This window comes from Chaetodon trifascialis, chromosome 6, assembly GCF_039877785.1.
Source record: "Chaetodon trifascialis isolate fChaTrf1 chromosome 6, fChaTrf1.hap1, whole genome shotgun sequence".
NCBI classification, from domain to species: domain Eukaryota; kingdom Metazoa; phylum Chordata; class Actinopteri; order Chaetodontiformes; family Chaetodontidae; genus Chaetodon; species Chaetodon trifascialis.
This window is the reverse complement of record NC_092061.1, coordinates 10653613-10667506: the sequence shown is the minus strand read 5'-3', so window position 1 is coordinate 10667506 and position 13894 is coordinate 10653613. Positions and strand designations below refer to the sequence as shown.

General features: G+C 41.9%; 1 protein-coding gene across 3 annotated transcripts; it reads right to left on the bottom strand.

Moving 5' to 3' along the window:
- Positions 1-215: 215 nt before the first annotated feature.
- hnrnpk (heterogeneous nuclear ribonucleoprotein K) lies at positions 216-13781 on the bottom strand. Of its 3 annotated transcripts, none has more exons than XM_070964128.1 (17): positions 13741-13781; positions 12696-12769; positions 12392-12561; positions 11748-11845; positions 11364-11420; positions 10336-10379; positions 8733-8805; positions 8000-8113; positions 7468-7596; positions 6846-7177; positions 6158-6205; positions 4754-4793; positions 3837-3852; positions 3297-3329; positions 3065-3132; positions 2344-2513; positions 216-1157 (listed from the first exon to the last, which is right to left on the bottom strand). In XM_070964128.1, exons 3-17 carry the CDS (start codon positions 12447-12449, stop codon positions 1127-1129), a joined length of 1311 nt encoding a protein of 436 aa, XP_070820229.1. In that variant the 5' UTR covers positions 12450-12561; positions 12696-12769; positions 13741-13781; the 3' UTR covers positions 216-1126. The 3 variants fall into 3 exon arrangements, with proteins under 3 accessions (XP_070820229.1, XP_070820230.1, XP_070820231.1); XM_070964129.1 differs by lacking the exon at positions 13741-13781 and adding an exon at positions 13673-13714; XM_070964130.1 differs by lacking the exon at positions 6158-6205.
- Between the last annotated feature and the right edge of the window lie 113 nt (positions 13782-13894).

The window sequence follows — 13894 nt, the reverse complement described above, 5'->3', positions numbered from 1 at the left end:
GAAATTCTCCTAGCTTTAAGTGGAGCATACACGCAATGGCAACTGGAGTGTTGCCTTAAAAAAATAAAGATTAAAAAAAAAAAAAAAAAAAAAACGCTCATGCAACTTGTGGCCCGAATGCTACCAGCGCACAGAAAACTGATCCATTTTGAAAAAATAAAAATAAATAAAATAAAATGTTAAATCAGCAGGCAATCATTAAAAATTCACATTGGTTCAGTAAAAAGTGGCACCATCTTTATTCATTTTACAATTTGACAATGTGAAGTCTACAGCATGGAGAGAAAACAAGTGTAGAACACAGGAAATTGTAAGGACAAAATAGATAAGTTCAATGTCATTTGCCAAATTTCCAATAATATATCAAAACAAATTTCTAGCTACATGTTTCCATTTGTTACTCAAATTCTTAGATTTCATCACACAACTAACTGATACCCTCACAAATTAGTCAGTCTGTCCTGTATCTGGTGTACAAATGTCCAAACTTAATTGTCCCAAAATCCATTCTGAAGAGTAAAATTTCCCACATCTCTAAAAACATAAACGGTTCAAAATCAAAAGAAATATAGCTTACATTCTGCAATACGCTAATGTTAATGTGGTACAACTGAGTGTGAAGGGACCAATGTAGACAACAGAAAGCATGCTCTCTCTCTCTCTCACACTCACACACACACACACACACACACACACACACACACACACACACACACACACACACACACACACACACACACACACACACACACACACACACACACACACACTTAAGTCATAAAAAAACAAAACCATCAAAAAAATAAAGGTTTATGTTTATTTTTGTCTGTGAAGAGATTGAAGAATATTTTGATAGATGTGAGTGTTAGGAAAAAAAACAAAGTGTATCTGATGAACTAATGGACTACACTTTTAAAAATGCACAACATCTACATTTTCTTTTATGCACAGGAATGTTGGACATTTATTTCATTAAAAAATACAAAAATAAAATTCAAAAAAGACACCCACAATCCAGAGTAATAGTCTGAAGGGGATATGTTGGACAGGGGCAGAAAGGTTGAGGGGATGGGGTGGGGGTGGGGGTGGGGCAATCTGAGTCTGCTTCAATCTGAGTCTCCTGGGTCTACAGCAAATGACCAGAGTACTGCTTCACACTGAAACAAAAAGAGTGGAGAAATAAATGAAATGCACAAGGAGAAAAATGCTATTCACAAGTCAGTGACAGTGTAAATATACAGCTATGCAACTGTGGGAGGTCGACGTCTTGGGAAGGAAAGGAGAGACATACAGTAAGAAAGAAAGACAGGCGGACAGGAAGAGGTGAAATAAGTGGTGGAGGGACAGCGAGGAAGAGGAGGAGGGGGAATAAAAGAGGGGTGTGGTTAGTCCTTGTGTCCAAGCAGGTGCAGCACACTGAAGGAGGAGGAAAGGAAGAGGGAGGCAGGGTTAGTCAACATGGCAACACTACACTACTCATGAGACAGCGGCGGCAGGTACACAACTGTATTAGCATTCAGGCTAAGCTCGGATAGCATCAACAGGAAGTAGTGTATTATACGTGCCTACTGGTTGCCAAGGGAGACAGAAGAGGAGGAGCCTGTGCTATTTGGCAGACTGTGATTTGTTGTCGGTACATCTAACTAAAAACAACAAAATCACTAGTCTTCCACACAGCAGCAGCAGCCAGGGGAACAATCAATCCACTCCCTGCTTCTCAGTGAAACGGCTTAGATGGCAAATAGACATTCTGTTTTGTTTTTTTCTTTCTACCAATCATATTCAATGGACAAATGTGACAGTCAAAGAAACATGTCAATCACATTGACCCTTTTCAAAGAAACGTTATGCAATATGTACAACTTAGGTTTGCCTGCTCCTTCACAGCCATTTCATGCAAGAGGAAGGTTTGAACTAGTTGCAGGTTGCATGGGGAAGAAAGGAAGGGGGTTAGTGAAGAAGAGACAGCAGGCAACAGAAACGCATCACCCAACAGTAAGTGGGCAACTTAGCATTAGGGTGAAATATCAGATAAACATTTATGCATTTGCAATCTATACATGCGTGGTTTGGTGGGCTTAATGAGGTAAAGGAAGTAGTTGGCTTTTTAGCTTGTATGAGTTGACATGAATGCACTTTCTAAGATGGGTTGCATCAACAAACTTTTTATGACCAACCCAACAGAAGTGAGCCCAGGCTCTTTGAGAAGACATACTAGTAGGCTTGATGAGCATAATTTAATGGGATAAATGGGTCACCTAAAACTATGGTGCCAAATCAAGACTTTCTACATCTAAAAAGACGGAAGTTGGTGTAATACAATGAGCCTGTGTCAGAACTTGCCTGTTCTGTAGAAGGAACTGGGCGTTCTGGATCTGATCCTGGGTGCCAGTAATGGTGATGATTCGGTCCTCAGAACCCTCCAGAGGCTCATCGATCTTGATGGAGGCTCCGGACTCGTGGCGGATCTGTTTGATCCGTTGGCCTCCCTTACCAATGATAGAGCCAGCCAGCTGTCGGTGGGGTACCGAGAAGAGAATGAAAGCGGGGAAGAGAGAGAAAGCAAGCACACAGATAAAAACGTTTTAGGCTCTGGGAAAACACATGTGGAGCTAAAAATAAGGGAAACGCAAAGAGGAAATGGAAAGACGAAAGCATGACTAATGACAGATATGTTCAAGAAAATCCTGTTAAAAATAATTTAGGTGTTTCAGTGCAATGTGGAAATGTGGAAAAAATGGAAAACAATGATTTTTGTTAATAACACTGAAAAACTGGTGTGACCTTGTCTAGTGTGGGTGCATTTGGAAAAAAGTCAACATGTGGGAGACATATGACTTATTGGTCCCTACAATTGAAATGCTGTAGCAGTCATGTAGTTGCTGCACAAATAATGGAACACGATCAGCACACATGACGACATGTCATTTATATTAAGGATAATGAGGGAGTGCAGATGACGTGATCGCAAATGGCAGTGTAGGTTTGTACTCTGAATGTGAAGCTCAGACTGAGCTTTCGTTGGCGTGGCAGATTGTATGTTATGCTGCTGTCATTTACTCACATCTTTAGGGATCGTCACTTGTGTGGTGATGACAGGTCCGCCCATGTCATTATAGGAGCCACGTCCACCTGATGGTAAGAGGGAGGGGAGAGAAGACCAAAGCAGACAAGCAGGGAAAAATCAACAGAGGAAAGTAAGAGCACTAAAAATAAATACTTGGCAGCCAACATTAGCATACATGGCTCAGAACATTTTCCTAATTGTACTGATGGTTAGAAAAGTGTAGACTCACCTGACTGGTAGCTATCCCAGGAGGAACTGTTGTCTGAGCAGGAGAGAAGGCAAGAAAGAGCACTGACTCAGTGATAAACATTAAGTTATTTCTGTGGCATTTTTAAACAACAAATAATCCAATAACCCATCTCAATACTGAGCTCAAACATGTGGATAACTCATCACACATTTTCAACAGATCTCCTGAAGAAAACTGGAGAATGATATGTAATTATCTCTGCGTGCCATCTTCAACATTTGTTGTAAACAGAGATACTTTAAGTAAAATATCATTCCACACAAAAAAGCACAACGTTGTTGCAGACCAATAATCAAGACACATTCATGTGAGCTGCAATGTCCTTCTAACCAGGTTGTCACTGTACCGATTGTCATTTTTCTGTATGAACATTACATTCAGGCAAAATGCTTTACACTTCAGTTTGTTCAAAGGAGCGCTGAGGCCTGCACACTCTAGCATATTAAGACACATTAACACAACAGCCTTGAAACCACATCCAAACAATGACACAGAAAAAACATGAGGTTTAGTACTTACCATATCCTCCTCCGCTCTGTAAAAAACACACACAAACACAAACGGGTTACATACGGTACAGCCGATTCCTTCCATCTTTCTACAGATCCCAGATGAATGGACCAGGATTGTAAGCATAAATGTAAGGATGATGCAGCAGCCTCGTCCATGGAGTACACTCAACTAAAAGCCACCCAGTTTTCATCCATAAGCCAGACTCCTCCTCCGTCCCTCCCTCACCTCCCTCCCTCCATCCCCCCTTCCCGTCTCTCCTTGCATCTCCATCAGGCCCCATTTTCACCTGCTATTCAGCTGCTGCTGTCACCAGGGCAACAGGCAATTCAAAAAGCTGTTGCTGAGCAACGGCAGGCAGTATCCTGCCAGCTCTCAGAGAGGGAGGGAGAGAGAGGGAGAGGGAGAGGGAGAGAGAGAGAGAGAGAGAGAGAGAGAGGGAGAGGGAGAGGGAGAGAGCGCAAGGGAGAGAGAGCAAGCGAGGGAGAGAGACCTTCCAGTCTGTCAACAAAGCGTTATTATTGCCTAGCAACCAACCATGGCCACCCCCACCCCCCCACCTCCACCCCAACACCCTCCCCCTCTTTGCAGGAAAAGCAGGCTGGCCGTGAAAAGTACACAGTAAGAGGGCAATTATAGCTGATTATTACGGGGTGTCTCCGGCTGTGGTGATTATGGTCATTCGGTGGGAAGGCTCATGCCGTGCCAAAACCAGCTCGGATGCATTGCCAGGATTCAGCTTAGTGTGTGCACACGCATGTGCACACAAGTGACCAGCCGATAAACCTCTATTATCGTTACAACACAATGGACAATCACAGCATATTGTCTAGTGCTAGGACCGACCAGTATGCTAGCCTGAGGATGGTGGTGCCCAGTGAGACACTAGAACAAGAGCTGCATGTATTTAGTAAAGGGTCACTAACCATGTTATCGCTGTAGCGGTCCGGTCTGCCTCTTCTGTCACTGGTGACGAAAGAGTGCCATAGAGGGAAAGGGAGGGGGGGTAATGTGGGTGGGGGTGGAAAGAAAAGGAAAATGCTTAGAAAAAAATGCTTGGCAACATTCCAAAGGAAATTTATGGTCTAGGTCAAACTGCACACACACGCTGAGCAAGATTACAGTATAAACACATTTCCTCTCAGCCATCTTCCCACACAGTCACAGGAACAGCTCTGACAGTGTTATAGTGAGAGAAGTGACAGGTGGTGGTGATGATGATCAGAGCCAAGGGCTGCTGCTTTCCCCCAAAAAACTCACATTAAGGAATTAGCTGAAGAAATGTGTTTGGATTTATTTGGTAATCTTCATACATACATGCATGGATGTTACATGACTAACATCTGAGCATGTTGCATATGTCCTCCCAGCTCATCACATATTGGTGTCATGAGGGAGGATGACACAAAGTGAGAAAATATCAGAATCATCCCATTGTGCCCGACATTATATATCTAGAAACAGTATCAGTATCAAGAGAAAGCTAATGTAGAAGTCTGCCACAGTGCTGCATCCATGTGCAATTGTACATATTAGAAAAATTACCTCTCTAATTACAAACCAGCTTGTTAAAGCATGCTCTTTTGCAGGGGACTCAAGTGACAATTGTCAGATTCACATCAGCACATGACCTTCATACACACCACCACAAACACATTCTGTCAACCTGGGATATACTGGGAGAGAATGGCACATTGGATGGGTTATTAACACAGGAAAGAGGAGGTCATACAACATTACTGCACTACCTGACAAAGTGCTCCAAATACATTGAGTGCAAATGGGTGAATGGGAATCAGGGAAAGGGACTTATACAGTCTAGAGCAATACAACTAAACAGACTGGCAAGCAATAGATGTTTGTAAGGCAGTAGTTAGTGTTGGGAGTTAAGGATATGACAGGAGGGCAAAAGAGTGTTATTTGTCTCACGGGAGTGAGTGGACAACTAATCATAATCAAAAACTTGTAACAATAAAGTAGTAAGGCAGGGAAAAATGGGACATGTAGGAATACCTCAACACTTAAAACTTAATTTCAAGGCATCATGGCCAATCATTTGTCACATTTGTGAATGGAATTTAAGCAGAACAACTGTCAGTGCTAGTAAATGACTAATTCCTTACAAAGACCAAAGGGTAAAATGCTACTCTAGAGGAAGCACCACCCAGAGGTATCAATGAGGAATCTTTGTTTCCGTGAACTACCGTTACAGAGCACTACCAACATTGGGGCAAGTGCAAGTAATATAAAATAACAGTATCAGAATGTCGAAGTATCCCTGTTGAGATAAGTTAGAAAGTTTAGGCAAAGGTTTGGGGACAGAAACTTACTTTGACCTGTCATCTGAGCCACGGTACGAGTCATAGTAACGATCATCTCTGTGGGCAAGATGGAGATGGAGAAAAAGACACACAAACACACCCAGACAAACATTGATGAGCACATAAAATTAATGGAATGACAACCATGAATACAAATGTTTCCAGAGGTGCACAGTGTGACACTGCATTACACAGAAAACTGGACTCACTTTATCCTATGAATTAGACAATGTAAAGCAAGACTGGTGAATCTGTGAAAAGAATAACCCTGAATGGAAAATAAGCATCTGAAGAGGGATTAAGTTTTGTAAATGTGGATGCAGTAGGAAAAAAAACAAGAAACAAGTGCTCTAGAAGAGGAACTCTAGCACTGAACAGAGTAGTAGTAGTAGTTGGTCTAAAATATCAAACACTTATAACTCAAGAGGTTAACAGCAGTAAAAGGACTCTCAACTTCAAACTGATGAGCGGGATCATGTAAGCACTTGGCACTATAGTGTTCAGTAAAACAAAAAATATTTATAAGATTTCTCTATTAGGCATAGACAGCATGGCCACTGCTAAACATAAGCACCAACGATCTCAATTAAGTGGCCACGCCTTGTGACAGGACCCGCGTTTGTGCATGAGTGAAAGAAAAAGCAAAGCAGGGCAGCGACATAAAATACACTGTGCATCACTAATGTTCATATCTTACCCTCCTCTGTGTTGGTGTCCCATGGGCATGTTGCGCACGCGGCCACTCCCCCTGGACACCCTACTTGGGTGGGGTGGGGGAGGACCTCGGCGAGGACTCATCTCATCGTAATCTCGGCGGGAAGGAGGCATGGGTCCCCGTACCCCTCTGCTAGAGGGCATTCGGTCAAACCCGCGCTCTCCACCGCTGGACCTGCCCCCACGCATTGGGAACCCTCCCATAAGCCTTCGACCACCTCCCCTCTCCTCAAACATTACAGTGAAACCACCATATTCATATGTTTCATCGTAGAAGTTAGGGTCATAGGGCTGAGCACGGCCCTTTATGGGAGCCTAAAAGGGAGGACAGAGGGAGATAAACTGACCTGCCGAGGGGCATTTGAAATGCATAGTTTACAAGAATACTGACTATGCTGAGGATAAAGGTGCATCTATGAGAAACAACACAAAATGTCTGGTCAGCTGCAGCATGGCATGCTGTGTCCATTTGAGTGCCTTACACTAGACTGCAGTTTAAATTTCGGATGAACAAGGTTCATTCGGTAAGAAAAATGATTCAATTAATTCGATAAGATGCAACTCAAATGACAAAAGCCCACTCAACCACTGTAAAAGATACTTACATCAGCGATGAGCTCCAGCATTGTCTTGATACACTCCACCACCCTCTCTGTTTTACCACCAACCAGCACCACCCGGTCCGTCGACTGAGGACAGCACTCCTGAAACAGCTTGATGCTGGTCTTTGTGTTCTGGAGGCACGAGACAGACACACATGAAGGGCACAAGAAAAGGGAAAGACATCAATCATTTCACACGTCAAATCACAACTGTCACTTTATGGGTATTTCCACATTAAGGTACATTCAGTATTCCACCACATAACAGATGGAGCCAGACAATATGACAGTTAAGAAATCAATTCAACAAACACAAATAATATAAACAATTAACACAGCAAAAAAATGTATCCTGTCTGTGTACCTCTAGCTGCGTATAAACCAGAGTGTATTCCTGCTACAACTGAAAAACTGGCAGCGACAGAAGGCTGTGTGAGAATGCATGTTGTATATTACTCACACCTTTCAGTCTGTAACCTGCTTTGCAACAGATTTAATTGCAAAAAGCTGATCGCCATCCCTTGTATCAACATACCTCACGGAGCTCCTTGATCTTGGCTCCCTTCACCCCAATGATGGAGCCAGCCAGGCTCTGGTGGATCAGCAGACGCAGCTCACAATCAAAATCCATGCCATTGTACTGCTGGTACTGAGGGAGATATTTATTATGTTAATACTATGATGAAATCTGTTTAGTTCTCTGAAAACTCAACCCTGCCTGACACTTATGTTTCTTCTAATTCTGGCAAAATTATCCACCAAGAAGGTACATAACGGCAAATTAATGCAGAGGCTACGAGAAAGACAGTAACAAATTTATTACCATACTTCAGATAATGGGTGGCATACACTCTAGGGGTGATAGAAAATCTATGAATTGTTTTTAATCGCAGTTTGAAAGTTCCTTTTTCCCACCAGTTAATTGCAGAAGCAGGCACATGGCAACAGTTTTACAGACAGCCTCAAAATAGATTGCAGACACAACCTGACAGAATTTGAATCAGTCCAGTTTAACTTATTTAACCACTTACTTGCAAGTGAGAACAAAGGTAAAATACACAAATGCAAAAGAGCAAGCAAACAAAAGTACAGCAAGCACAGTAAACCTAACTTGAACTAGAAAGCATCTTTGTAACACAATGGACATTTAGAATAGATCGTGATATCAAGTATATCATCACATGACTGTTTTCATTTCAAAATTATTTCGTTTACTCTGTTCAACTAGACTTGTAAAGAAGAGAAGGAAAACAAGTTCAAGTCCTCACCTCTTCCAGTGTTGGGATAATCTTCAGCAGGATTTCTCCAACTGTCTCGATGTCGGCACTGATGCTCAGGATGCTTCATATTTCACCCACCAATGACAAGGCAGAGCACAGCCACACAGAGAGGGTGGGGTTGGGGGGAGCCAACGAGGCATTCCGTGGGAGGGAACAACATTTCAGATCAGAGAATTCATGACATCCCATTTTTTGCCATAGAAAAACAGACTAACACAGCTAAATGAACTGTTGAGATCCAGTGTTTTCTAAACTTTTCATGGTGATAATTCAACACTGTAAAAAAAGCTGGTACCCAAACAATGCAATGAAAAGAAAACAGTCTTTTGTTCAGAGAAAGCAAGAAAAGAGACAAAATAAAAAAAGGGACCCAAAGAAAAGTGACTGCATTTGGTGACCATTGAAGGGGCAAGACGGGGAGGGTGAAGCCTGAGGAGGATCTGGCAGGAATAAGCACCGATGGTGCCAGAGAGAACTCTAAAGTCCTAAAGCATAGTTTGGTGGATGCACACCACAAAGTCTTTGATTATAAAGACCCCAAAAAAGGTGCCCAACACAACTTTGAAAGATCAGGGAAGACGGAGAGAATGAATGACTCCTCTCTCGTCTTTTTATCATTTGCACCCCAAACGCCCCATCTTAAAAATCTGGCTTGGACAGCAATCAATGCGTCACTTGTACAATAAATTGTAAATTAAATTTTGTTGTCTGCATCCACCTACTGACTTAATAAAATAAACACAATGAATTTATGAATCAAGACCACTTATGCACAGTTTGTACATGGAAGTAGAATGGTAGACAGCGGAAGAACAGTAACAGAGCAGATTGAACCATGGAAAATGGGAGTTTGCCACCACTGGAGTTGATGCTTTTTAGGGGATGGGAGAAGCAATTAACATGAAACCAAAGAATGCAGAGGTGAGTGGGACAGAGAGAAATTATCTGTACATTCAATAGCTCCAGCAGTCCATAACCAAATTCAGATGAAGCAAAAGACAGGAGGGAAAAAAAACACACACAGACAAACAACACTTGAGTCCTAGCTTGTCTTTAGAGTTTCAGGATGGATGGACAATCTGAGCATATCGGTTTAATGAGGGATTCGCAAGGAAAGAATGGGATGGTGTGAGAAGCAGGTGAGCTTATGGAACTAACGGAAAAACAAGAACACCAGTATCTCCACTCTGAGGGGGGAGGGAGGTGAAAACGCGAAAGATAAAGAGGATAGATAATCATCAATGAAAATTAAAGAAACAAAAAACACGGACATATTGCACAGATTATAGCAAAGATTTAAAAAAAGACAGTGGCAGATTGTGGACAAACCCTGACAACACCAGCCTAAATTTCAATGTTGACGTGACTTTAAAAATGGTATATAAACGATGTTGACATGGCTTTTACAGGTTCAACAGGCAGATTTGGACATGAACGCATTTAGGCATTTTGACTCAGGCTAAAATACTGTGAGAACAGGTAGGTTAATATACAGTGACTTGACAGAGGCAGGATGACTATTTATTATTCATCTCTTCTTGTTTGTTTGACCTGTAGTCAGGCAGTGAGAGGGAGGAGCTTAGGGACATACCGCTCAGGCCCACTGCTGTCTGGGACTGACACACTGGCATTGTACTGGGCGTGGCATGGGCAGGGGCCAGGGCCATTCGAGCACAGATGTCAATCAAGTAAGGCGCCCATTTAGGGACAGGGCACGATTATGGACAGGGCCAACCAGGGTGTCAGGTGGGCGGGCGCAGGAGGGGCCATCCAGAACATGGGCAACAGAGGAGGAAGTGGGCAAAAAAGTCAACAGTAAAATAATAAACAAGGGAGAGGGAAGAGGAATACATTTTTAATATACAGGCTCTACACTGTTCAAACGTGACTTTAATTTGATTCTCTCAGAGATTGGTTTGTCAAAGAGAGAAAAGGAGAAAATGTAACATTGGAAAATGGGTAATGGCATATTAAGAAAATGAAGAGTTCAATGTCGGGGAATAGACCAGAGACAGTGAGAAAGAGGGGTAGAACATATTGTGGAGGGCTAGAAAAAAAGAGGCAATGACACTGAGTGAATTAGGAATTGGCCAGGTTGCCTTAACTCTTACTGGAAAAAAAAAAAAAAAAAAAAAAAAAAAAGCTAGCTGGTACTGCAGGCGACTTCATGAACACTGTTGTGTGCCCATAAATTTAAATTAACAACAGCACAACAATAGTACTGTTATGATAAGTCATCAATGTGGAGAAACAAATTGACTTGAAATTGGACTTTTGTGCCAAGGGCCAGTTTAGCTGAGGCAATCACATGATGTTCATGTGAGAAGAAAAAAGATAAAACCAACCCCAAAGGGTTCATAAGAAAATCTCACGAAGAGACGGTAACAACGCAGGCATCAGCTAACCACATCCCTTGCATACACAGAAGAAAACATTGCCAAATACCAAAATAAGTTTTTAATCTGTTATCCAGGGTAAATGTAAAAAGAACTGCTGTCCTATGGAGGAGGCTGGGTAAGTTCTGAGTGGCTGAACACCAGTGGAGGGAAAACTAAAGAATACAAAACAAAAAGTCTAAACCAAATAAAAATTCAGGGTGTATAAAATAGATGTACTCACGTCTGTACGAAGGGCTTTGATGTTTTTGCCACCCTTCCCAATTACAGCTCCTGCATTCTGAGAAGACAGAGAACGCGTTTAAAAAACGGGAACATAAATAAATGAGAAACTGTGAACTATGGTATCACAACAACGACACAGAGCAAGAGACTATTACAGTCAATATCAGCAAAAGCACAATGATTGTATGAATCCCGCTAATAAAGAGCAGAAATTAATTATTCAAAAAGGCAGAGATGTGGTCAGGACAACCAAAAGAAAACCATGAAAAATAAGGGGAGAACACAAATCTGCAGTCTCAGTGAGGGTGTGCACAAAACAAAGATACGAACCATCACGTAAGGGTTAGACGTGAAATGTGAAATGAAAGGAGAGCTGATTTACTTTGCTCTGCAGGAGGATGCGAAGCTCAACCATCTCGTCTGAGTTCCTGGAGCGCTTGAATGATTTCTGCTCATCTGCATCCTCAGCAGGGCGCTTACCTGGCATAAGGAGATAAAAACACACTGACAACCCTACCCATACACAACCGTCCACAAGGGAAAAATTGCATTTCAAAATAAACCAAACAAACAAACAAAAAAAAAAAAACAAAAAAACACAGAAAGCAGTGAAGTACAGAATCACAAAACCTATATCTTTAAACTCTGTTTTCATAGTATGTGCTAAATCTACACATATTGCAGCGTACAAAACCAGGAAAGAAAGGGTTTTTTAGTGCTTCTATAAAAAAAAAAAAAAAAAAAAACCTGAACACAATTTTGGGAGAGGAAACAAGTGAATGGGGTTGGGTCCCTAACAATCACACACACAGTTTCAGGCATTAACCTCTACCAATACCAATTTTCAAAATCAATGCTATGTTGGTCAACAGACAAATACAAAGCTGCTACCACAAATCTGCCATAGCTATCCTTTTATTATATAACATACAGACATTTATTAGGTGGATAAATTAGTCAAAACATGTTAATGAAGTAATGCATTTGTACAAGACAACCAGCATGTAAAGAAGCAAAGTTTTATACCATTCGTCTCCGAGTTGCTGAATGAAGTCTCGTCTTGGTGGTCAATTTCTGTGTCCATGGTCTTCTGACAGCAGAAGAGATGTTGTGGGCACCTCGGTCCGGGGAACGGGCGGCAGCAGCAGCAGCAGGGTGAGAGAAGCAGAGAAGTGGTCCCTGTGATCTGTGGTAGTCTGTCAGCATTGTAAATGGGGGGGAGAGACATACGAGAATTCAAGCTGCATGCTCGAGATCCAGTTATTCAACATGCAGGGATGACATGACGACAAAAACCCAGAGAAAAACTGAGAGAAAAACTGGCACTCACCGATATTTATTTCAGGGACAAGGGCGTGTTGATAGGCGGAACTAAAAAAGCAAGGACCAAACAGCTGCTGCGTCCTGTTGGGGAGGGAAAGGCTGGTTGAAGTACTGAAATCTAATATGAAAAAGGCTACATAATAGCGAAGTTTGAAACGCATCATGTATGATCATATATATTGTATTTCATCTAATTGATACAGGTCAAAACATATATACAGATGATCATTATCTGAAAGGACAGTTGTTATTATAATGTTATCAGTTATCGCATCGTTACATTAAGATGCGCGTTAGGTTAAAGAGGAAAGCAGGTATTTTGAAATAGTGTGGAAAGAAGTGTGCGACTGCCACGGTCCTACAATGAAGAAATTAGTTAATCAGCCAGCGATGAAAGAATGACGTTAATACGAATATTTATTGCAATATTCATCGACTCACAACACGACGGATTACCAATTTCAACGAATGTACTATTTAATAGCTGGTACCAGAAATTAAGTGGTTGAATATTGACGCTGACTGACTAAATCGAAAGTGAGGTAACTTGGCTCCACTGAGGCTAACTTATCGATTGTTATCTAACGTTAAGCTAAATCGTTGGCTGAGGTTAATGTTAGCTACCGGGGTAACGCTAGCTTACAGCCTGGAGGGAAATGCGTTAGCTACAGGTTTCGTCGTTTAGGTTTCGATTGTTTAAATGTCAATCATACTCTTTTCAAACACTTTATTAAACTGCATTCGAGGCGAGGCATCGTGATGTATCACTGATCTAACACGAATACCTGGATAAAACATTACCAGTCGTTCAATACAAAGAACAGCCCGAGTCACCCAGGCTAGCACCAAGCTAATTTCGCCATGTTGCCAGAATTTCGTTTGAGCACAACGGGAGCTAGCCAGGCCAGCTAATTAGGCAGCGCTGCAATGGACGCAAAATAAGCAACAAAGTGGCTCCTAAAGACACATTTCTTTTCATAGTACCTGTGCACTTTAACGGCATTAGGCTCAAGGTGGCGCAGAAAATATGAAAATACCGTGAAAACACAAACCTGTAGTGCAACACTTCACTCGCCCCCTTCCTTCTCTACCTTGGAAATGTACCAGTGAGATAATGTGTGTTGATTGGGTGATCTGTAAGCAAATCAAACAAGAGAGAGTTTCAATTGGCTAGAACAGACGTCAATCACAAGAGCTGAGGCGTTT